The 26,232-nt window shown below is 42.2% G+C and overlaps 1 protein-coding gene across 1 annotated transcript in view; it reads right to left on the bottom strand.

The window, feature by feature from the left end:
* VPS33B (VPS33B late endosome and lysosome associated) overlaps positions 1-20,436 on the bottom strand; it is a 49,511-nt gene extending 29,075 nt beyond the window's left edge. The window contains exons 1-12 of the mRNA XM_056572025.1: positions 20,373-20,436; positions 17,358-17,474; positions 12,777-12,857; positions 12,631-12,692; positions 9,658-9,707; positions 8,232-8,299; positions 8,084-8,129; positions 7,654-7,748; positions 5,710-5,814; positions 4,654-4,750; positions 3,315-3,392; positions 837-910 (exon numbers count right to left, since the gene is read on the bottom strand). Of these exons, the coding sequence (XP_056428000.1) occupies positions 837-910; positions 3,315-3,392; positions 4,654-4,750; positions 5,710-5,814; positions 7,654-7,748; positions 8,084-8,129; positions 8,232-8,299; positions 9,658-9,707; positions 12,631-12,692; positions 12,777-12,857; positions 17,358-17,450 (849 nt within the window). The 5' untranslated portion in view covers positions 17,451-17,474; positions 20,373-20,436. The remainder of the gene's footprint in view (positions 1-836; positions 911-3,314; positions 3,393-4,653; positions 4,751-5,709; positions 5,815-7,653; positions 7,749-8,083; positions 8,130-8,231; positions 8,300-9,657; positions 9,708-12,630; positions 12,693-12,776; positions 12,858-17,357; positions 17,475-20,372) is intronic.
* Positions 20,437-26,232: the final 5,796 nt, after the last annotated feature.

Raw genomic sequence — 26,232 nt, 5'->3', positions numbered from 1 at the left:
GCTGGGTCCTTAAGGGGTTAAACTTTTTTTTTTTTTTACACTGTTAGTCCCCTTAGGGGACTTTTAGGAGGAATCATTAGATTCATCATACAGATCAATGTGGTTCCTCTGCACTCGATTGATAAAGAGATCGCGCTGCAGGGGGGCAATCCACCCCACTGGACAACCAGGGAGTATTTACAGCGGACCACCAGGGAGTGTTTAAAGCTGACAGCGGCGATCTAAAGGGTTAATAGCCGCCCGCGGCTATTAATGCTGGCCCTCAGCTACAAGCATCCGCTGAGGGCCAGCCGGTATGGTGCGGGCTCTAATCGGAAGCCCGCGTCATACCCCGTTAATGGCACAAGGACTTGTATACACATCCTTGGTCATTAACCAGTTAAACAGATTTGTAAATTACTTCTATTTAAAAATCTTAGTCCTTCCAGTACTTATCAGCTGCTGTATGCTCCAGAGAAAGTTATTTTCTTTCCGAATTTCTTTTCTGTCTGACTACAGCGCTTTCTGCTGACACCTCTGTCCATGTCAGGAACTGTCCAGAGCAGTATAGATTTGCTATGGGGATTTGGTCCTACTCTGGACAGTTCCTAAAATGGACAGAGATGTCAGCAGAGAGCACTGTGGTCAGAGAGAAAAGAAATTCAAAAAGAAAAGAACTTCCTGTGGAGGGTTACTGAAGGGTGTGATCCTGGTGAGAAGGGTTAGAACTGCTGACAATTTGCTATTACAGTGCTATAATACATTTCTTATAAGGATATTCATATATAAAGATTATCAATAGACTTTTGGCTGCATTGTTTTAACATAAAAAGAAACGTCACTAGATAATGTGTTACCTTATCCTGAGAATTTAGAAGAATTTTCACACTTTTTTCAGATGAGGTCACATCAGGCCCAAACTCCACACTGCCTAAAACATTGAATAACATAACATGCACAGAAGGCTAGAGATACATCTTTGGTTTGACATATTGGGGAAATTTATCTTGTCTGTTTATTGTCCGTTTCTAAGTTATTTTACTTCCATTTGGGGAGTAACTCATGTGTGCTTTCCCCAAGTTGATGTAAGAGGTGCACATTCTTCAAAAATAGCAAAGTTACTTAGATGTAGACAAGTTTCTAAGTGTGGTCCGGGCTGGGGTGAGATTGCGCAGATATTTTAATGTTTGCGCAAAGATTTTGCAGCATTTTTAAAAAGTCGCAATTGACAAATCAACAACCAGTGCAAAAAGCTAACCATGCCACACTATATTAAAGTTGCTTTGTTAAAAAAGTCTAAATAATTTGCACAGTAATTTTGCAACATTTTAACACAAAAAAAGCTAGAAAACCGAAGATAAATTCCCCCTTTCTTTTTCTCAGAGCATACTAAAATGTAAAAATATTTTCAAGTATTTATAGAAGGAATAAAACATACGGTATATATTTGTCATTACTGTTTTGTATGGGAATAATGTTGCTGTTTACATATTTGTAAATGATGACACTTACAAGTATATATATACCTCCAACAATATATAGGCTATCAGAATGATGCCACAGTTGGTTCACCTTTGAAATGTACACCGACACAAACAAACCAACTATGCAAAATACAGTGGTCCCGCAACATACGATGGTAATCCGTTCCAAATGGACCATCGTTTGTTGAAACCATCGTATGTTGAGGGATCCGTGCAATGTAAAGTATAGGACAGTGGTCTACAACCTGCGGACCTCCAGATGTTGCAAAACTACAACACCCAGCATGCCCGGACAGCCAACGGCTGTCCGGGCATGCTGGGAGTTGTAGTTTTGCAACATCTGGGGGACCGCAGGTTGAAGACCACTGGCATTGGAGGTTATACTCACATGTCCCCGCCGCTCTGGACCGTCACCGCTGCCCTGGATGTCGCCTTCCATCGCTGTCCCCGGAGTGTCCCAATGCTTCGGCAAGGTCTCTGCTTCCCCAGCATCCTCGCTCTCCGTCGCAGCCATCACGTCACTATGCACGCTGCTCCTATTGGATGACGGGACGGCGTGTGCAGCGACATGATGAAGATGAAGGAGCGCGCCGACAATGCAGGGTATCCTGAAGAGGACGCACCGGAGCCTCGAGGACAGGAAAGTGATCGTTAGCGGACCACACGGGGCACCGTAAATGGCTATCCGGTGGCAGCTGAAGCAGTCTGCGCTGCCGGATAGCCGTTTATGCGATGGCCCCAACATACAAAAGCATTGTATGTTGATGCTGCCTTCAACATGCGATGGCCTCTGAGAGGCCATCGTATGTTGAAATGATCGTATATCGGGGCCATCATAGGTCGGGGGGTCACTGTACTCAATTTATTGAACATATGTCAAAAATAGACATACATTTAAAATAGGAAGAAAACATTAAAATAAAGGAACTGAAAATGACAAGTACAGATAAGTGGAGATGGTACATGTAGCACATATACATGGAATATAGGGCAAGGTAATCTACATAAGGTTAGCAGCTCCTTCACAGATATGAATCCACAATAACGTGGTACAGCAGTGTTACCAATTGTAGCATATAGCATTGGATATTAGCTTGCAAAAAGGGGGAGCAGTAGAAGAGAAGCGGCTGGATATACCAAAAGAAAAAAGACAGCCTAAGAGCAAAAGAACATCCTGCCATGCATATTGCCACCTACCAACTCCAATCCCAACTGACGAAGCACAACGCAAAACGTACGTTGGGATTGGAGTTGGTAGGTGGCAATATGCATGGCAGGATGTTCTTTTGCTCGTGGGCTGGCTTTTTCCCTTTGGTATATCCAGATGCTTCTCTTCTACTGCTCCCCCTTTTTGCAAGCTAATATCCAATGCTATATGCTACAATTGGTAACACTGCTGTACCACCATATTGTGGATTCATATCTGTGAAGGAGCTGCTAAACTTATGTAGATTACCTTGCCCTATATTCCATGTATATGTGCTACATGTACTATCTCCACTTATCTGTACTTGTCATTTCTCAGTGCCTTTATTTTTATGTTTTCTTCCTATTTTAAATGTATGTCTATTTTTGATATATGTTCAATAAATTGAGTATTTTACAGTTGGTTTGTTTGTGTTGGTATACACTTACTATTATATCTTTATCAAAAATGCTCAATTGGCCCCCTGCTGGGCCACAAAACTTAAATCTATATCCCAATCATCTGACAGCATTTTCCAATATCTCTAGTGCTGTACATGTTCGTGACTATGGTAACATGACTGCTGTTTATAACGTCAGTATACAGTAGATAACACAGTAGATAAAATTAGTTTTTTAGTCTTAATGTCAGAAAATTAAGCTCACCGCATTTAATTCGGAAGATATCATCAACAAGTCCTTCATATACAACCTGAGAGCACAGGGTGGTAATGTAGTCCACATCTGCAAGACCAAGATAACAACATGTTGGCATTATCTGAATATTACTTGAAGCTGTAGAGTTCAAAAATGCCAACTTAATGTGTGACTGCCACAATTGTACAAGGTACAGAGCTGCACACCTTAGAAGTTAAAGGAAAACTGTCAGCTTGTGGTCCTGAGATATGTCCCCCAGAAGATCCTCTTCTAAATTCAGTGAATCCTGCAACATATTCATTGTTTGTGACTCCACTTTACTAGGACGTGGCGTCACAGACAATGAATATGTAAACTGAGCCATCGAATCCCCGCCCCTGCACTTAATTCACTGAATTTAGCAGAGGATCTTCTGGGGGACATATCTCAGGACCTACTGGACATATTTAAGTAAGTGACCCCTCATTGGACTCCTGTTCACCCACATTATAACCCAGCATATTGGGTTTAGTGTGGGGGAACAGGCTGACAGTTTTCCTTTCAGGCATAAGTAAACATACAGTAACTTTACCTACTGTGGCGTCACTTTGTAAACTTATATCGCAGCTGTTTTCTAATCCAGTTGAACAGTCGGAGAGGCAAGTTGAGTCTCAGTCTCATAGCTACTTGACGCCTAGGGCTCCATGCTGGGAGAGGGGCGGGGAGAGGGCATGTCGCTGAAACATTGCCAGACCCTCCACCTATTCAGCTGGATTAGAAAACAGCTGCAATAGAAGTTTAAAAACTGCAGCCACAGTAAGTAAAGGTACCTTCTATTTCATCTCATGCCTTAAATGTTTTTGGGTACAGCTCTGTACCTCATACAGAGATGATAATAGCAATTTAAGGTAACTTATCAGCTTTCCTGAACTGTGTGTTTTAGTAAATACTTGTATTCCCCATGAAAGGACAATTCTAGAACACAATCATACTTAAGGGCATCTAAAGTGATGTCACAGGGTGTTCTGATCAAGAAAAAACAATCAAGAAAAAGTAAAAAGAAAAAATGCACAGTAAAACATGCAGCAGTCAGTATAGTAGGCAAGTGATTCTGTACATTAGCCCAGTGTTAGGCTATGTCACACCAAATTCTGCATGAATTTATAGCCAATACAATGGGACTTCGCTGTCCCATTCACAGAGCAGAATTTCCATTGAAGTGAATTGGCTATAAATTCATGCAGAATACAGGGTATCAGTTTTTCTTGGAGTGTGTCATTAATAAGACAAACCTCTAGCACTGACTGATCACACTTCGAACTCTGCACAGCCTATATCTATGAAAATATATTAAAAAAACAATCCAAACCTCGGTCAATCATGAAGACAAGTCCCAGATCTGGTTTTCTCTCCTTTTGAACACCTTCTTCATCTTCAAGGAGCTCTTTCCACATTTCATACACCATCTGTAATGAATATATAAAACACAGGTAAGTGAATGGACTGTTACTTTAAGAAAGAGTTTACCATTAGAGGAAATATCCCCTTTCTCCAGGTGAACAAACAATAATTAAAGCCTTGATTTTCCATTATGCCCCTTTTACTTCTATATCTCCCCTGAGACGTCATTACCACCCAATGACAGAAATACATTGGGAGGAAAGTGGAATTAGTGGGGGTCCTGTCTAAAATAGGGCCCACATAGGTTCCTTAACAGATTAGACTGACCTCTCAGTTGATTTCTTTAATGTAAACCTGTTGTTGTTTGGTGACTAACATAAAAACCTGTATAGTCTTCTTAACATTAAAACTGTTTTGCACCGCACTTTTTGTCTGACGCCTATCTGATACAAATATGTATCTATAAGTTTCCACTTAAAGGAATCTGTTATCAGCCTCACATGCACTAATCTGTATAGGTTTGTAGTGCGGGTGAAGCTGATGACAATGGTACTTACTGTTTGCTAATCTGTGGCTTTTTTCTTCAGGTATTCCTTTTTTTCTTATTATGCAAATGAAACTGATTGGTGCATGTGAGGCATATCTAAGCCCGAGTGCACCATGATTTCCATCTTGGATCTTCATAGTAAATGCCCTCTTCCCCTGGGCTGATCCTTCTCCTCTGTGAAATCTCAGCAACAATTACACATGGGCAGCTGCGGCCATAGGCAATATGAAGTGAAATCTCTGTATTTGCAGGGAAGGAAGATCAGCACAGGGGAAGAGGGTGTTAACTATGAAGATCCAGGTCGGATGTCACCATGCATTGTGGACTTGGAATGCCCAGCATGTACCAATCTATATTAAAAGGACATCCTTTTGTCATCTGCCAGGTGAATAAAGCTTTATAGATATGTTTTGTGTGCCCTAGAATTCTCCACAAGCCCCCATACATCGGTGCATAACATTATAATAAAGTGATTACCTTAGCACACCTTCCTATCCCATACACTTTTGACATTGGTCCAAAGATAGAATTCAGTAAATGTAGAGCCTTCGCCACAGTTCCAACCCATCGTTGATCTCCCTCCTTGAAAAAAGTATAAGAAAATAGCATTTCGCGTGCTATCAACGAAACTACACAGTAAGTCAGCAATGAGACAAAAGACTATTATTCACAGGATATGAGGTCGAGATAGGGGGACGGGATAGGAGGACGGGATATGAGGTCGAGATATGAGGACGGGATAGGAGGTCAGGATTTGAGGTCGAGATATGATGACAGGATATGAGGAGGGGATAGGAGGTCAGGATTTGAGGTCGAGATATGATGACAGGATATGAGGACGGGATATGAGGTTGAGATATGAGGATGGGATATGAGGACGGAATATGAGGACGGGATATGGGGTTGGGATATGACAACAATATATGAGGACGGGATATGAGGATGGGATATGACAACAATATATGAGGACGGGATATGAAGTCAAAAGCTTCCTCCTTTGTTGATTTTCTTCCCCAACAAGGATTAGGAAGAAAAAACGGGCAACGCCAGGCCACTTCCCCTTCTATTTTCAGCTTACAATATCTCCATCACAAATCAGTTGGACATGAGGTCGGCACATGAGGTCGGGACATGAGGTCGAGATAGGAGGACGGGAAATGAGGTCGAGATAGGAGGACGGGAAATGAGGTTGAGATAGGACGGGAAATGAGGTTGAGATAGGAGGACGGGAAATGAGGACGAGATAGGAGGACAGGATATAAGGTTGAGATATGAGGACGGAATATGAGGACGGGATAGGAGGTCTGGATAGGAGGACGGGATAGGAGGACGGCATAGGAGGACGGCATAGGAGGACGGCATAGGAGGACGGCATAGGAGGACGGCATAGGAGGACGGCATAGGAGGACGGCATAGGAGGATGGCATAGGAGGACGGCATAGGAGGACGGCATAGGAGGATGGGATATGAAGTCAAAAGCTTCCTCCCCAACAAGGATTAGGAAGGAAAAACCGGGCAACGCCGGGTACTCAGCTAGTAAATAAATAAACGTTAAAAAAAAAAAAAGGCCCAGCAGAGAATCAAAAGTTATAATTGAGCATCTTCTTGGATGTTCTCTACCTCCACATGTACTTAATGAATTTTTTTATGACTAATAATCCATAATATTTTCTTTTGAATTGTGCTCTGTGCTTTTACCGTATCATTCTTGTTTAGTAACTGGGAAACATTTAGCTTCTAAAGTGATGTCTTTGTGGGCCTTTCTTACAGGAGTTTTCAGACACAATAAAAATTTTCCTTACACTTGATATTGTGCTAAAATTTCTAAAATAAACCATACTCGCGTGTTTACTATCTGCGGTGTCCAGCAATGTGGCTCAGTCCTCTCCCCTGGCTTTGTGGCTGCAGTTTACATGCCCATATATTGTATACTGATTTCAGTAGCCTATGAATGGTCTTAGTCGCCTTGTACCATGTGCTAAGGCCAGTGGTAGCCTGCAAGAGTGATGTGGGTATACGGTCATGTAAACTGCAACCCTGTAAGCAAAGCTGGCAGGAAGAACTAGACCAGCAGTGCTGAAGGATAATCAAGATTTTTATCTAAACATTTAACAACATATCAAGGTTATGCCATAAATGTCTGATATGTATGAGTCCCTGAAGTAGGCTCAGCTCAACCAAGAAGCTCCTCCGCATCACAGACAGTGCTAGGCAGCACTCAGCAGTAAATACGTATAAAAACAGGTGACTTTTTGTACCTCACTATTAATAATTTTACAAAATAGGACACAAGCATCTGTACTTTATCTGGACTGGACATTTGTTCTGTTTGTTTACTGTCGAATGTAGATATATTTTCTCAATTTCTGATAAATATTTGCATTGTGGTTATTTAACATGTGTCAGCCCTGTATTACTCACAAGAAAGTAGTCCCGATAAAATTCTGGCAGCTCCATACTGATGATATCATTATCCAATGGGAGAAGATAAAAAGACCATTCATCACTGGTTACGTCTATGAAAAAAAAGGAAAACGAAAGGTTTGGTCAGGATATTCCAGTCTAGTCTCCTCATTAGTAAATATGTAAGAATGTTCATTATTGTAGCCAAAAGCTATACTGTCCAAGCCACATTCATGTCTACACAAGTAAAGGGATTTAAAGGGAATCAGTCACTAGAGGGCAGCATAAATCTAGTGACAGGGACCCTGATCAAGACAATGTATTGATTTTTTCTTTTTAGGTGCCCTAGTTCTGATAAAATCAGTTTATTACCGCAGACTTTCCCCACTATCACCAAAATACTATAAAAGAAAAATTGTGTAAATAATGATCTGCAGGTCACACTTACCGCCATAAACTCCTTCCTGCTCCAAAATCATATCACATGTGTAAAACTAAAGAAAATAATGGCATTATTATTGGTGAATACATTACCCATTAAAGTTCTAATTATCAACTGGTCTCAATTTAATAATGTAACCAGTTACAGCAAATACCTTCTGAGGACTAAAGATGATCTTGTACTTCCTGCTCACACCCCCTTTTTTATCTGCATTGACAAGATCTGAACAGAAAAAAACAAATACATTTTATTTGTGATACAAGGCGCAGTTTTAATGGCCTTTCCAAGGCTAGGTTCACACCACAATTTGGGCCTCTGAGGCACAGATATATCAGAAAATGTCAAGATGACATGCCGACGAGTCCATGTGCAGACAGGCACGAGCCCCATTCCTTTGAATGGTTCGAACAGAGTCAGCTAATGACTGCATTCAGGTCACTTTCCCAATGTATCCGATTTTTGTCTCAGACTGAAAATTGCTGCAAGTTGCGTTTCTCAGTCCAAGCCAAAACATGTATACTCTTATAAATGACCTGACAGTAGTCATCAGCTGACTACACTCGGCCATTGAAATGAATTTTCCCGATGTACTTGGTGTGAACGAGGCTTAAAGCAGATATCTCACAAATGGTAAGACTCATGGAAAGAATGCCTGCTGGAGTATGCTAGAAGCATGTGAATTGGAGCTACTCCATCAGGTTATAGTTACTGAAGATTTACAGAGATGTTTGTAAATGTCTTTGTGCAACATTTAAAACTTCTTGTTTACTACCGAATGTCCGGGTTGACATCACAATTAGAACCTTCCACACACGGATACGTTGGCAGAATGTCAATATCAGCTGCCGACATATCTGTGCTCTAATAAGCACGGGCCCTATTCAATCCAATGACCCAAACATAGTCATCTAGGGACTACGTTTTGGGTCATTTTCCCAGCACATACAAGTTATGGCTCACAACAAAAATGCAGCAAACCACGATTTTTGGTTGGAGCCAAAACTCAGATATGCTCAGAAAATGACCCAAACATAGTCACTAGCTGACTATGTTCTGGTCATTGGAATGAATGGGGCCCATGCCACTCCAAGCAAAGATACATCAGCAGACGATTTTGAGATTTTGCTCGGAGGCTCGGTGTCTCGGAGGCTCAAATCATTATGCAAACCCAGCCTTAATAAGCAGAACATGCAGAGCATATGTACTGAAAAAAAATGATAAAGTGATGTCACCGTCTGAAGGTCCTTGTGTGAATATAATGCTGTATTCATCAGTCACAAGTTACAAATGTACCAAACATTGTACATTACACTGCCATATACTCTTCTCATGCAAGCTTTCTATAGATGTTTTCTGGGCAGAAATAATTTATTGGCCTGTCCTCGGGATAGGCCACCAATCACTTATTGGTGAGGTGATGTTCAAGGCGGCTGCAGCGCCCACCAATCACTTAAGCCCAAAAAAACCTTTAATAATCTCTCTATTGAAGGTCAAGGTTTCTGATGAGAAGGCAAGAAGTAGCATCCAAGTGAATGCAATTATATCAGTTATCTGCTGGGGGAAGAAGTTAAAATACTTACTGGCAATATACTTTACATGCTTGACACGTGGTCTGATCAGAAAGCACAACCTAGAGACAGATATGACCATAAAATTAGTTATTAAACTGTATGAAAGTGTGAATTATAAATTACTGATAATTCACTTTTCATGAGTCCATCATGACAGCACCAAATGTCTATTGACTCTGCTAGGAACAGGAACCACAGAGGTTAAAAATGCTGATCCTCGATGCTTTATTAATATCAAGATAATAGCACTATCAAAGAGATATAAATATATAGGTGCTGCAGGGGTGTGGAAATAAAAAATAAAAAAAACTACTTGTCCAAGGGACTAAAGCGGAACACAATCTACTTGTCTCTCAAGAAAATCCACTTGTCCTGATAGATAAAATAATTTCAACTAAAATAGCATGTAAATAAGGTCTTTATTAGTTTCTGCACTTTCGTTTTTTCCTCCTCGTCCTATAATAACCATAAGGCTGGGTTCACACTTCAATTTGTAACTACGGTTCCCGTATACGGCTGGGAGGAGGGGGGCAGGGCTTAATCGCGGTTCCCGCACTCAGCCGTATAGGGGAACCGTATTTAATGCATGTCTATGAGCCGACCGGAGTGAACCGCAGCCTCTGGTCGGCTGCTTTTTTGGCCGTATGCGGTTTCTCGACCGCAGGCAAAAATGTGGTCGACCACGTTTTTGCCTGCGGTCGGCAAACCGCATACGGCCGAAAACGCAGCCGACCAGAGGCTGCGGTTCAATCCGGTCGGCTCATAGACATGCATTAAATACGGTTCCCCTATACGGCTGAGTGCGGGCACCGCGATTAAGCCCCTCCCCCCCTCCTCCCAGCCGTATACGGGAACCGTAGTTACAAATCGTAGTGTGAACCCAGCCTCACACTTATTTTTTCATCTACAGACCCATATGAGGCTTGTTTTTTTGCGGGGAAGTATACTTTGTAATGACACCTTTCATTTTTCCATAACTTATGCTCTGAAACAAAAAAAATTATTGGTGAGCTGAAATTGAAAAAAAAAGCAAATTTGGGGGTTTTCTTTTTTTTTGCCATTCACCTTGTGGTCAAACTTACATGTTATTTTGGTACTTTAGGTCGGCCTGATTACATCAATACCAAATTTGTTTAGTTTCCATCATGTTTTAATAATTATAATTTTTTTTAACTTTTTAATAAAAAAAAAAATCCCTGACCCCTAAAACATTTTTTTCTCGTATACTGGGCTGTATAAGGGCTAATTTTTTGGGCCGTAATATGCTGTTTGTATCGGTATCCTTTTGGTAATGATCGGACTTTTTGAACACTTTTTTACTTGGGATATGATGTTACATAAACATAAAAAACGCAATTCTGTGATATTTTTTTTTTTACATTAACGCCATTTACCATACGGGATATAAAATGTTATTTTTTAATAGTTCGGTAAATTACGCACGTGCCAATACCAAATATTTTTATTTTTATTATGTTTACATATTTTTATATGGAAAAGGAGGGTGATATGAACCTTTAATATGGAAGGGGTTAATGGGTGTTTTTAAACTTTAATTAAACTTTTTTTTTTTAAATACACTTTTTTAGGATCACACAGATCAATGCAGTTCTATTGAACTCCATTGATCTGTGTTCATTTGGTTGAGGGGGGCGATCTACCCTGCTAGACCACCAGGGATGGTTAAAAGGTCCCTTTAGACACCACTGTCAACTTTGACAGCGGTGATCTAAAGGGTTAATAGCAGCCTGCATTAGTCGGGTATGGAGCGGGCTCGGGTCAGGAGCCCAATCCATACACCCCGAGCACCAGTGTGAGGTGCAGACTTGCATCCCATGCAAGTCTGCATCTGTTCCTGCTCCTGACACGGCATAAAAAAAAATAAAAAAAGAAGGCCCTGCTTGCCCAATACAGGGCTAAATCTATGAAAAATTCACCTGCTCGGCGCCCGGAACTACATGTCCCGGGCGTCGGGCGATCGAATTTCCGCATCCCTGGGTGCTGTCATGGTGGACTCATGAAAAGTGAATTATCTTTAAATGGGTACTGTCAAATACAAAAACTTTTTATAAGTTGTACATTTGACAAAACATTAACCTTTATAATATACTTCATAAAAAAATGTTATTTCCTTTTTATAGAAATCATGGCTTATAAAATCATGGCTTTGTCCAAGCTGAAGCAAAGGCATGGACAAAGTCCAAGTAAGTGAGGGTGGGCTAGTACTCCTCTGTGCTCTCTCCTGTCTGATAGCACTCCTCTGTGCTCTCTCCTGTCTGATAGGACTCCTCTGTGCTCTCTCCTGTCTGATAGTACTCCTCTGTGCTCTCTCCTGTCTGATAAGACTCCTCTGTGCTCTCTCCTGTCTGATAGTACTCCTCTGTGCTCTCTCCTGTCTGATAAGACTTCTCTGTGCTCTCTCCTGTCTGATAGGACTTCTCTGTGCTCTCTCCTGTCTGATAGGACTCCTCTGTGCTCTCTCCTGTCTGATAGGACTCCTCTGTGCTCTCTCCTGTCTGATAGGACTCCTCTGTGCTCTCTCCTGTCTGATAGGACACCTCTGTGCTCTCTCCTGTCTGATAGCACTCCTCTGTGCTCTCACCTGTCTCATAGTACTCTTCTGTGCTTTCTCCTGTCGATAGCACTCCTCTGTGCTCTCTCCTGTTTGATAGTACTTCTTTGTGTGCTTTTCTGTCTGATAGTAGTCCTATGTGCTCTCTCCTGTCTGATAGTACTCTTCTGTTCTCTCTCTTGTCTGATAGCACTCCTCTGTGCTCTCTCCTGTCTGATAGTACTCCCCTGTGCTCTCTCCTGTCTGATAGTACTCCTCTGTGCTCTCTCTTGTTTGATAGTACTCCTCTATGCTCTCTCCTGTCTGATAGCACTCCTCAGTGCTCTCTCCTGTCTGATAGGACTCCTCAAGTTAAAACATTACCCCATTGGTCATAGAATGTAAAAAGAACATAATTGTCTATTACTTACTGATCAGAATTGGAATAAATGGGTTTGTTCTCCAATTTATACAGTTTGTCCACATCATGTTGCTAAAACATAACAGAAATATATATTTCAATAATCTGGTTTATTAATATTCCACCATGCTCCATCCCATACATATGTTATAGTACCTTTAATATCGAGACGTTTGCAATCCGATCTAATGGGCTCATCAACTCGGGTTCAATAAACAAGTCTTTTTTTCCTGGAAGCTGTAAATAAAACATATTAGATAAAACTGAGGCATAAATTATGTATAAATGGAGACATACAGTAGAAGGGAAAAAAACGTATTGTTACGAAATACGGTAATCTGTAGTTACGAGGTATGTCCTAGAAATATGAAAAACGTAACTATATTTACTACTTTCCCTGCCCCTACATATTCCCCTCCGCCTCTCCTTGCTCTCTGGTGCCTCCCCGAAGATGCTGCTGGCCTGCGGCCTAGCTCCAAAAGTGAGACCATGGCCTGAAGTGCAGTTCTGAGCTGGTGCCGCCTCCTGGTCCTAGGTGGCTACGGTCCTGACATCGCAGGAGCCCCCTTGCAGTGACAGATCTTCCTGGTACAGGGAGGAGGATGCCATCATGACGGTCTGTGGACTGCTCCTTCTTCCCAGCAGCGAGGCTCCGACTCATATGTTTACCCTTTAGGTGCTGTCTTCGATGTTAACCATTCAGGTACTCTCTCTCTTTCCCCCCCTGTTAACCCTAATCTCGCTTTTTTTTTTTTTATCCAAATAATTGATTAATAATCAGCCAACTAATCGGTTTCTAAAATAATAGTTAGTTGCAGCCCTTATTGTTAGTTAAGGCAATTATCTGTATTCCTTAGATCACATGTACATACCCATATAACTTGTCCCTGTTAAATCAGATAAGAAAAAACTGAGGGAGAAATGTATCAAGGGTTTACGAATGGTGTTTTGCATAAATTTGTTGCAATCACTTCACTGCTCAAAAATGTGCTACTTTATATATTTTTAACAGATCACATTGAATAATGAAGTGAGCCCCATACAACAAATTCACTAAACATGTGACTTTTTGATAAATTTATTGCATGTAAGTACATTACTTACAAGCATAAAAAGGACTGTACAAAAGAGGCAAATGCAAAACTCCACCCCTCCTAAATTTTTGCCATCACTGGATTATGATATTTTTGCCCTGCGTGTTCCTGATTGAAAAAAGGCCATGCAACACAGACATCAATACAGTTTTTTTTCTCTGTCAAAGGGTCGTTGCTCTAAATCTACTATTAAATTCATCAGAATTAAACTATGATGAGTAAAATCTAAGCTATACCACACCACAATGTTACTGATTTGCGCTGTATTTCATACATTGTAATTTAAAGAGTAAACTCTGTGGTGACATGTAACACATATAGATTTTGTCTTGACCCGCCTTCCAGCATTTGTGCTATCCTACGTGAGCATGGATTACAGATTTATACAGTTACATGGGTCCATTGTTATACATTACTCACCGAGGACTGCTTAGGGCCTATGCACACTACGGATTTTGCCCTGGGGATTAACCCCGGGCAGAATCCACTTAAAGGGGTATTCCGGGCAAAAACATCTTATCCCCTATCGAAAGGATAGGGGATAAGATGTCTGATCTCGGGGGGCCCGCCGCTGGGACCCCCCTGTGACCTCCCTGCAGCACCCGCATTCTATGCGTAGCTACGTCTGAAGTTTCGGAAACCACCTGGCTTCCGAGACGGGGACGTGACGTCACACCATGCCCCCTCCATTCATTTCTATGGGAGGGGGCGTAACGGCCGCAACGCCCCCTCCCATAGACATGAATGGAGGGGGCGTGGCGGACGTCACGTCCCCATCTCGGAAGCCTGGAGGTTTCCAAAACTTCAGAAGCAGCTACGCATAGAATGCGGGCTGCTGCAGGGAGATTGCGGGGGGTCCCAGCGGCGGGACCCCCCCCCCCTGCGATCAGACATCTTATCCCCTATCCTTTCGCTAGGGGATAAGATGTTTTTGCCTGGGATACCCCTTTAAGGTATAACTCCATTGATCTCAATGGGATTTTGCTGCTAAATGCACACTATGGAAGTTATAACTTGTTCACATTCTTTATGAAGAATTCTGCCAGAAAGTTAATGGGACTTTGGATTGCAGGGGTTAATTTCCACTGCAAATTCTGAGTGAAATTAACCCTGATTCTAGGCGGTGCAGATCTGCTGTCGGAAGTCAGCAAGAAAATTTCTTACTGGATTTCTGTAGTGTGCATAGGCTCTTAGATGTTCACCTCAGTTCATGAATGGCTGAGAAGAAGTTCTTGCTGAGAGATCTCAGAAGCAGGAAGAATGGGTGAGGAGTGGGGTCTGGATGACATCAGACCAAGAGCTACCAGTGATCGGGAAAGGTGAAAAGGACTTTTTATTTATTTTATTTTTTCAAAAAAAATAAAAAATAAATAAAACTGCCATATTTAAAAATATGTTATGCACCCAGAATGTCATTTCCAGGTACCTCTACCAAAGAGGAAGTGAAGGACTGCTTAGGGCCTAATAATATCTTTTCCATAATAAAGATGGAAAAGGACCCCTCTAAGCTTTACTAATATACAACCAAACATCCTATTTAGGGCACATGCACACGTACAGAATATGCTGCAAATATCAATGTAACTAAATAATTGAACACAGCATTATATATGCAGCTGATCCTGTATGTGTGAATGTACCTTTAAAGTTAAGATTTTTTACATGAACTCTAGAAGCAAATACACTAAATACATGAGGATGAGGTTCTTCTAAACCTCATTCACAAGCAGCAGAAATCCACTCATAAATGTGTAGGTTAATAAAAGTTGGTATATGAACAAATTTTGCTAAGTCTGACCTTAAAATGCATCTCAGATGATTATGTATACAGTACAGACCAAAAGTTTGGACACACCTTCTCATTCAGAGTTTTCTTTATTTTCATGACTATGAAAATTGTAGATTCACACTGAAGGCATCAAAACTATGAATTAAAACATGTGGAATTATATAGTGTGAAGCAACTGAAAATATGTCATATTCTTCTTCAAAATAGCCACCTTTTGCTTTGATTACTGCTTTGCACACTCTTGGCATTCTCTTGTTGAGATTCAAGAGGTAGTCACCTGAAATGGTTTTCACTTCACAGGTGTGCTGGTGTGGAGGAGGAGGTGTGATGGTATGGAGGTGTTTTGCTGGTGACACTGTTGGGGATTTGTTCAAAATTGAAGGCATACTGAACCAGCATGTCTACCACAGCATCTTGCAGCGGCATGCTATTCCATCCGGTTTGCGTTTAGTTGGACCATCAGTCAATGTAAGGGCTATATGACTAAGAAGGAGAGTGATGGGGTGCTGCGCCAGAGGACCTGGCCTCCACAGTCACCGGACCTGAACCCAATCGAGATGGTTTGGGGTGAGCTGGACCGCAGAGTGAAGGCAAAAGTGGCAATAAGTGCTAAGCATCTCTGGGAACTCCTTCAGGACTGTTGGAAGACCATTTCAGGTGACTACCTCTTGAATCTCATCAAGAGAATGAGTGTGCAAAGCAGTAATCAAAGCAAAAGGTGGCTACTTTGAAGAACCTAGAATATGACATATTTTCAGTTTTTTCACACTTTTTTGTTATGTATATAATTCCACAAGTGTTAATTCATAGTTTTGATGCCTTCAGTGTGAAGCTACAATTTTCATAGTCATGAAAATAAAGAAAACTCTGAATGGGAAGGTGTGTCCAAACTTTTGGTCTGTACTGTATGTGTATATATATATATATATATATATATATATATATATATATATATATAGACATACACACACATGTACTGCCTGTAATTTAGATGCAGCTCATTGGTAGGCTATAGGTGAGTACAATACTTTATACTCTGCTCATTGGGTGTAGGCTAGGGACAGCTATACAACCGTTGCCTGGATTAAAGTGTCCCTGCAACTTAAAAAACTTTTGACATTTCACAGAGACATGTCAAACGTTTTGATCGGTCAACCAGTGAGGAGAAGCAGGCAGTTATGTGCTTCACTTCCCAGTTCCTAATTAAAGGGGTTATCCACCATAAGGTGATTTTAGTATGTACCTGGCAGGCAGTAATGGACATGCTTAGGAAGGATCTGCGCTTGTCTTGGGTCTAAATGGCTATGTTGTGAGATTACCATAATACTGTGGCTAGCTTTTTGTGAACTGGTATTTCCTGTTTGACTTTCCTTTTTTTGACTACGAATCCCACAATTCCATTTTCCTCCATCCCACACATCAGCCACCCCACCCATTGAAACATAAATGAGCTGCATCCATTCAAATCAGTGTGGTTTTCAATCAGGGTGCCTACAGCTGTTGCAGTTCATCTCTCTCCCACCAAGCGATCACTCCACCCATTGAAGCAGACATGCTCCCTGTCATCAGCTGACTAGTGAGTCAGGTCTCGGCCGCATTGCAGCCTGGGAAAAATCTGAGACAACAGTCATTTTGTATGCTGTTAAAAATAAATATTTGGGTGAAAATCACAGAAGAATTGTGAGAAAACGGTCACACACAGGTACAGACACTATATTATGAACTACACTAACTTTACAGCCCCTGTAGCATAGTCAAATAAAAAAAATTCCTGGCTATGGGGTGGCTAAGTGAAGCAGGAATGATGGACAGACTTAGGTCTACTCAAGGTATAGGATCTGCACAGACACTTACCTGCTCTAGAAGATAAATAAGCTGGTCCCGTGCCAGCCTCTTTAGTATTGTAAAGTCAGGAAGCTCTGGAGCATCCAGTCTTTCTGATGCCATTACTGATCTCTCCTAGAAATCCACCTACAAGAGAAAGACAGACAATAAGTTAACATTTACACTCTTTCAATACACTTATATTTTATGATGTACACACTACACTAAACATACCAAGTACTAAAACTGCATCTCTTATGTATTTTAATCCTGGAAATCTAGGTGACCATTATGGACAACAGTAATCTGTCTTGTTATGGGAGGAGTATATATGTATCACCACATAAGAATCATTTCAGTCACTTCAAGCGCACAAGTCCTCATCGTGCGATATGGGATAATGTCTGCAATCTGTTTCTATTATGCTACATAAATCTGAAATAAAGGTTATGGTGGTTTCACACATGGCATTCTTTCTTAAAAATGCCCCGATGATGCATGAGGTTTATTTTTTTATTTTTTTGCACACCCTGCTGGCATATTGGCTGAAGTCAATAGTGAAATATAAAAAGAAATATACTTTCTTTCATTTTGTCTCTCTTCAGTGGCATTTTTTGGGATAAATGGCAGTTTTTCCAAAAACACTGTATTTTTCTCCCATAGTCGTCCATAGGTTTAAAGAAAAAAAAAAAAAAAAGACCCTTAAAAATGCATATGTGTATGTTTTTTGTGGCTTTTGTGTGCTTGAATATAAATCCTTAAAGGGGTTCTCCAGTGCTTAGACATCTTATCCCCTATCCAAAGGATAGGGGATAAGATGCCTGATCGAGGGAGTCCCGCCGCTGGGGACCCCCGGGATCTTGCACGCGGCACCCCGTTTGTAATCAGTCCCCGGAGCGTGTTCGCTCCGGGACTGATTACCGGTGACTACAGGGCGGGCGGCGTGTGACGTCACGCCCACGCCCCCGTGTGATGTCACGCTCCGCCCCTCAATGCAAACCTACGGGAAGGAGCGTGACAGCTATCACGCCCCCTCCCGTAGGCTTGCATTGAGGGGGGGAGCGTGACATTGCATGGGGGCACAGGCGTGACGTCACACGCCGCCTGCCCTGTAGTCGCCGGTAATCCGTCCCGGAGCGAACACGCTCCGGGGACTGATTACAAACGGGGTGCCACGTGCAAGATCCTGGGGGTCCCCAGCGGCGGGACTCCCTCGATCAGGCATCTTATCCCCTATCCTTTGGATAGGGGATAAGATGTCTAAGCACCGGAGAACCCCTTTTAGAGTATGTTCACACGTACAGTATCTGCTGCATATTTTGAAGTCAATAGATAGCAAAATCAGCTGCGGTAAATATGCAGCAGATACCGTACATGTGAACGTACCTTAAAGGGGTATTACGGATTTTAGAATTATTTTATATGTTGCAGGGGCCACAATGAAAAAAAAAACCACATAACTTGCATTCCAGCTGCAACTCCTGGTAGTGACAACTCGCTCAGCCAGTTCAGCTGTAGTGGTACTCTGCTTTTAGTAATTGTCCGTCTAAGGCTATGTTCACATGGTGGAATTTCTGTGCTTCCGCTCAGATTCCTTTCTGCCAAGCTGGCAGCAAATTTTTTTTAGTTTTGCTGATTCCGCAAGGAATGTGCACCGAATTTGTGCTGAATTTATGCAGAATTTCTTGCTCTGGATGAAATTCAGAATAACACTGATACTGTTCATAATTTTTGTGTAATCCATAATACAGAATTTCCACAGCGGAAAATCTGCCATGTATATGGGACAGCGGAAATTCCATTTACCACAATGTTAACTTCATGTAGCAGAATTTCCAAGCTGAATGTTTCAGCCAGATTACTCATGCAAATTCCAATGTGTTAACATTCCCTTCCTTCGTCTTAGAAGAGGAAGCAGGAGCGTTCAGCAGAGGACTGGAAGACATAACAGCTGTTTATTTTTTATTTTTTTTGTTTAGTTTTTTCTCATTGAGGCCCCAGGAACAAATGAAAAATTCTAACATCTGGAATACTCCTTTAAATCACATGATCAAAGACTTCCATGACTTTTAATGAGACAAAGGCAACTGAAAAAAATGCTACAAAAACACATGTACTATTGCACAATATTTTGGGAAAAAGGGACAGAATAACTGCATCATGGAGGGCAAAAAAAGGACATTTTCTGGGACATTTTCTTCAGGGTAAAAAAACGATATGCAAAATGTACGCTGCACTGCATCCCTTCACGTCAGACCCCTGTAGCCTATCTTCCCCATTACTTCCCCTTTGTTGTGAATGGTTAGTAGTCTAATAGATCCACCACAGGTCACTGTACATCTCTCATAGATGCCATTTACACAATACACATAGCGATTTCATTCATTATTACTACTAGAGAATCCAGTCAGCTGATTTATTTCTTAGTCTCTTTAACAATATGCTGGATTCTGCATGTGCTTTACAATTTAATAAGAAAGCTGAATAATTTTTAAAAAAAACTAACAAAAAAAAAAAACATAGCAAAAATATAACAAACTATAAACTGAGCAGTCATCTATAACAATCACATTTTCTTGGTTGCCCTAGTACAGTGGTCTCCGAACTGTGGACCTCCACATGTTGCCAAACTACAACTCCCAGCATGCCCGGACAGGCGTTGCCTGTCCGGGCATGCTGGGAGTTGTAGTTTGGCAACAGATGTAGACTACTGTCCTTAAAAGTCAGGGCGCATCCTATAAGACAGTGGTTTCCAAACTGTGGGCCTCCAGATGTTGCAAAACTACTACTCCTAGAATGCTGATAGTTGTAGTCGTGCAACATATGGGGGTCGATAGTTTGGAGACCACTGCCCTAGCATATACACCATTGTATACAGCACAAATCTCTGGGTACATAAGTATATTGTAGTGCCGACTAGGTGACAGATCTGACAGCGCTACATGACTTCCGGCTGTGCTCCAGCTCCATAACCCATAGGACCCTTCCCCCAATTCTTCCATTCACAGAACACTGCTAGTCCCGGACTACAGCCCCTGCACTCACCTACTCGGTAGCCTCCGTAGGTGTATGTATAAGCCACAAGGGGGGGGGGGGGGGGAAAGTCTCCGCCAGGAACTAAATTCACACGATACTATGGGGGAAGGAAAAAAAGCATGAACATCTTCCGGTTCAGTAAAGCGTTCCAGGAAGGTGTGAATCACCATAGAAACGGAAGGAAGCGGAAGTTCGCCCGTCAGTTAACTGTCCCCTGGCTTCTCTTCAGAAGTCAGCCGTGATATCGCAGACTGGGAGTAACTATATGCAGTACCATGGTTCCCGAACAGGGTGCCTCCAGCTGTTGCAAAACTACAACTCCCAGCATGCCCGGACAGCTTACAGAGCTCAGGACATGGTGGGAATTGTAGTTTTACCCCAGCCAGGAGCCATTAGGTTGATGAACTCTGACCCCAGCCCTACAGGGATCGAACAAGTTGGCTTCTTGTGCTGCTTACACTGGGACACAGCTACTTACCACGAATCAGACCAACAAGAAAGGTGTCCCTGCTGAGAGCTGGAAAATACTGAAAGTTTTAGTCATACTGTATAGTAGAAAGTGATAGTTTTCTATTTTTGAACTATTATTTACATAGACATAGAACTGCCCTTTAACCCCTTAAGGACCCAGCCCAAATATACCTTAAGGACCCGGCCATTTTTTGCACATCTGACCACTGTCACTTCAAGCATTAATAACACTGGGATGCTTTTACCTTTCATTCTGATTCCGAGATTGTTTTTTCGTGACATATTCTACTTTATGTTAGTGGTAAAATTTTGTCGATACTTGCATCATTTCTTGGTGAAAAATTCCAAAATTTGATGAAAAAATTTAAAATTTTGCATTTTTTTTAACTTTGAAGCTCTCTGCTTGTAAGGAAAATGGATATTCCAAATAAATTATATATTGATTCACATATACAATATGTCTACTTTATATTTGCATCATAAAGTTGACAAGTTTTTACTTTTGGAAGACATCAGAGGTCTTCAAAGTTCAGCAGCAATTTTCCAATTTTTCACATTTTCAAAATCGGAATTTTTCAGGGACCATTTCAGTTTTGAAGTGGATTTGAAGGGCCTTCATATTAGAAATATCCCATAAATTACCCCATTATAAAAACTGCACCCCTCAAAGTATTCAAAATGACGTTCAGTATGTGTGTTAACCCTTTAGGTGTTTCACAGGAATAGCAGCAAAGTGAAGGAGAAAATTCAAAATCTTCATTTTTTACACTCGCATGTTCTTGTAGACCCAGTTTTTGAATTTTTACAAGGGGTAATAGATGAAAAATCCCCCCAAAATTTGTAACCCAATTTCTCTCGAGTAAGGAAATACCTCATATGTGTATGTCAAGTGTTCGGCGGGCGCAGTAGAGGGGTCAGAAGGGAAGGAGCAACAATGGGATTTTGGAGAGGGAATTTTGCTGAAATGGTTTTTGGGGGGCATTGTCACATTTAGGAAGCCCCTATGGTGCCAGAAAAGCAGAAAACCCCAACATGGCATACCATTTTGGAAACTAGACCCCTCAAGGCACGTAACAAGGGGTCCAGTGAGCCTTAACACCCCACAGGTGTTTGACGACTTTTCGTTAAAGTCGGATGTGTAAATGAAAAAAAAAATTTTTCACTAAAGTGCAGTTTTTCCCCCAAATTTACCATTTTTACAAAGGGTAATGGGAGAAAATGCCCCACCAAATTTGTAACCCCATCTCTTCTGAGTATGGAAATACCCCATGTTAGGACGTAAAATGCTTTGCGGGCAAACTACAATGCTCAGAAGAGAAGGAGTCACATTTGGCTTTTTGAAAGCAACTTTTGCTGAAATGGTTTTTTGGGGGCATGTCGCATTTAGGAAGCCCCTGTGGTGCCAGAACAGCAAAAAATACCCACATGGCATACTATTTTGGAAACTACACCCCTCAAGGAACGTAGCAAGGGGTCCGCTGAGCCTTAACACCCCACAGGTGTTTGACGACTTTTCGTTAAAGTTGGATGTGTAAATGAAAAAAAAATTTTTTTTTTACTAAAATGCAGTTTTCCCCCAAAATTTTACATTTTTACAAGGGGTAATAGGAGAAAATGACCCCCAAAATGTGTAACCCCATTTCTTCTGAGTATGGAAATACCCCATGTTAGGACGTAAAATGCTCTGCTGGCGAACTACAATGCTCAGAAGAGGAGGAGCGCCATTGAGCTTTTGGAAAGAGAATTAGTTTGGAATGATAGTCAGGGGCCATGTGCGTTTACAAAGCCCCCCATGGTGCCAGAACAGTGGAACCCCCCACATGTGACCCCATTTTGGAAACTACACCCCTCACAGAATTTAATAAGGGGTGCAGTGAGTATTTACACCCCACAGATCTTTGGAACAGTGGGCTGTGCAAATGAAAAATTTTATTTTTCATTTTTACGGACCACTGTTCCAAAAATCTGTCAGACACCTGTGGAGCGTAAATTCTCAATGTACCCCTTATTACATTACGTGAGGGGTGTAGTTTCCAAAATGGGGTCACATGTGTCGGGGGTCCATTGTTCTGGCACTATGGGGGCTTTGTAAACACATGTGGCCTTCAATTCCGGACAAATTTTCTCTACAAAATCCCAATGGCGCTCCTTCTCTTCTGAGCATTGTAGTTCGCCCGCAGAGCACTTTAAATTCACATATGGGGTATGTTCTTACTCAGAAGAGATGGATTTACAAATTTGGGGGGGCTTTTTTCCTATTTCCCGATGTGAAAATGAAAAATTTAGGGTAACACCAGCATTTTAGTGAAAAAATATAATTTTTTTCATTTTCCCATCCAACTTTAATGAAAATTCGTCAAACACCTGTGGGGTGTTCAGGCTCACTATACCCCTTGTCACGTTCGGTGAGGGGTGTAGTTTCCAAAATGGGGTCACATGTGGGTATTTATTTTTGCGTTTGTCAGAACCGCTGTAAAATCAGCCACCCCTGTGCAAATCACCAATTTAGGCCTCAAATGTAGATGGTGCGCTCTCACTCCTGAGCCTTGTTGTGTGCCCGTAGAGCATTTTACGCCCACATCTGGGGTATTTCTGTACTTAGGAGAAATTGCGTTACAAATTTTGGGGGTCTTTTTTTCCTTTTACCGCTTGTGGAAATAAAAAGTATGGGGCAACACCAGCATGTTAGTGTAAAAAAATAAAAAAATTTACACTAACAGGCTGGTGTAGCCCCCAACTTTTCCTTTTCACAAGCGGTAAAAGGAAAAAAAAACCCCCCAAAATTTGTAGTGTAATTTCTCCCGAGTACGGAGATACCCCATATGTGGCCCTAAACTGTTTCCTTGAAATACGACAGGGCTCCGAAGTAAGAGAGCACCATGCGCATTTGAGGACTAAATTAGGGATTGCATAGGGGTGGACATAGGGGTATTCTACGCCAGTGATTCCCAAACAGGGTGCCTCCAGCTGTTGCTAAACTCCCAGCATGCCTGGACAGTCAGTGGCTGTCCAGAAATGCTGGGAGTTGTTGTTTTGCAACAGCTGGAGGCTCCGTTTTGGAAACCCTGCCGTACAAGACGTTTTAAATTGTTTATTGGGGGGGGGGGGGGGCAGTGTAAGGGGTGTATATGTAGGGTTTTACCCTTTATTAGGTGTTAGTGTAGTGTTTTTAGGGCACATTCGCACTGGCGGGTTACGGTGAATTTCCCGCTAGGAGTTTGCACTGCGGCAAAAAATTTGCCGCAGCCCAAACTTGAAGCAGGAAATTTACTGTAAACCCGCCTATGTGAATGTACCCTGTACGTTCACATGGGGGGGCAAACCTCCAGCTGTTTCAAAACTACAACTCCCAGCATGTACTGACAGACCGTGCATGCTGGGAGTTGTAGTTTTGCAACAGCTGGAGGCACACTGGTTGGAAAACCTTCAGTTAGGTTCTGTTACCTAACTCAATATTTTCCAACCAGTGTGCCTCCAGCTGTTGCAAAACTACAACTCCCAGCATGTACTAATCACCGAAGGGCATGCTGGGAGATGTAGTTATGCAATAGCTGGAGGTACCCAACTACAACTCCCAGCATGCCGAGACAGCTGTTTGCTTTCTGGGCATGCTGGGAATTGCAGTTTTGCAACATCTGGAGAGCTACAGTTTTTAGACCACTGCACAGTGATCTCCAAACTGTGGACCTCCAGATGTTGCAAAACTACAACTCCCAGCATGTCCAGACAACAAACAGCTATGTGGGCATGCTAGGAGTTGTAGTTTTGCAACATCTGGAGGGATATAGTTTAGAGACCACTGTATAGTGGCCTCAAACTGCAGCCCTCCAGCTGTTGCAAAACTACATATTCCAGCATGCCCAAACAGCTGTCTGGGCATGCTGGGAGTTGTAGTTTTGCAACATCTGGAGGGCTACAGTTAGAGACCACTGTCTCAGACTGTAGCCCTCCAGATCTACTTACCAGCTTCCGTAGGATCCCGGCAGCCGTCCTCTTCAGACGCAGGTCATGCCGCCCGCCGATCAACGTCGCCGCAGCCTCCGGACGGGTAAGTGGACATCGGCGCCCGGTCCCCTTCGGTTCCCCGTTCTGCCCCGCCTATTGTGGGTGGGCAGGACGGGGAAAACGAAAGTTAACCCCCCCCGCTCCCAGTCTGCTATTGGTCGTCGCCTCTGACGATCAATAGCAGACCAATAGCAGGGATAGGAGGGGTGGCAACCCTGCCACCTCACTCCTATGCCTACAGGGGGATCGTGGGTGTCTTAGACAACCGCGATCCCCCTTCTATTCCTGGTCACCGGGTCACAATAGACCCGTATGACCCGGAATCGGCGCAAATCGCAAGTGTGAATTCACTTGCGATTTGCGCCGATCGCCGACTGGGGGGGGGGGGGGGGGGTCTGATGACCCCCTTGGGCATTTGCACGGGGTGCCTGCTGATTGATATCAGCAGTCACCCCGGCCCGGTCCCCGCCCGGCGCGGACCGAAATTCCCACGGGCGTATGGATACGCCCTGGGTCCTAAAGTACCAGGACGTCAAGGCGTATCCATACGCCCTAGGTCCTTAAGTGGTTAAAGGGGTACTCCGGTGAAAACCTTTTTTCTTTTAAATCAACTGGTGCCAGAAAGTTAAACATATTTGTAAATTACTTCTATTAAAAAATCTTAATCCTTCCAGTACTTATTAGCTGCTGAATGTTACAGAGGAAATTCCTTTCTTTTTGGAACACTGATGACATCACGAGCACAGGACTCTCTGCTGAAATCTCTGTCCATTTTAACAACCGTGCATAGCAGATGTATGCTAAGGGCAGCATGGTGGCTTAGTGGTAAGCACTGCTGCCCTGCAGTGCTGGGGCCTTGGGTTCAAATCCCACCAAGGACAACAATAAATAAATAAAGACTTATTATTATTATTATTATAATAACATCAGCAGAGAGAACTGTGCTCGTGATGTCATCAGAGAGCATTCCAAAAAGAAAAGAATTTCCTCTGTAGTATTCAGTAGCTAATAAGTACAGGAAGGATTAAGATTTTTAATAGAAGTAATGTAAAAATCTGTTTAACTTTCCGGAGCCAGTTGATTGAAAAGAAAAAAGGTTTTCACCGGAGTACCCCTTTAAGCTAGACATAGAAATGTGTTGGCAGATTCCTGCAAAACTCTATACAATCTTGTCTTAGGTAGATGTGTAAAGGATCTCTCTCAAAATTGCTGGGGTTAGTGGCACATTACTTAAATGGGCACTGTCATTAAAACTTATTTTTGCTATTGCTTTGTTTAAAAAATAAATAAAAAATAAATAAGTTTTCTATGTTTTATTTGTATTTAAAAAAAAAAATCTGCCACTGGAGGTCTCCCTACTTATCCAGAGCACATTTCCCCCTATTGCAAAAAC

The sequence above is a fragment of the Hyla sarda genome, chromosome 4 (genome assembly GCF_029499605.1).
Source record: "Hyla sarda isolate aHylSar1 chromosome 4, aHylSar1.hap1, whole genome shotgun sequence".
Lineage (NCBI taxonomy): Eukaryota > Metazoa > Chordata > Amphibia > Anura > Hylidae > Hyla > Hyla sarda.
Note: the sequence above shows the minus strand (reverse complement) of the source record. Positions and strands in the feature narration are given on the sequence as shown.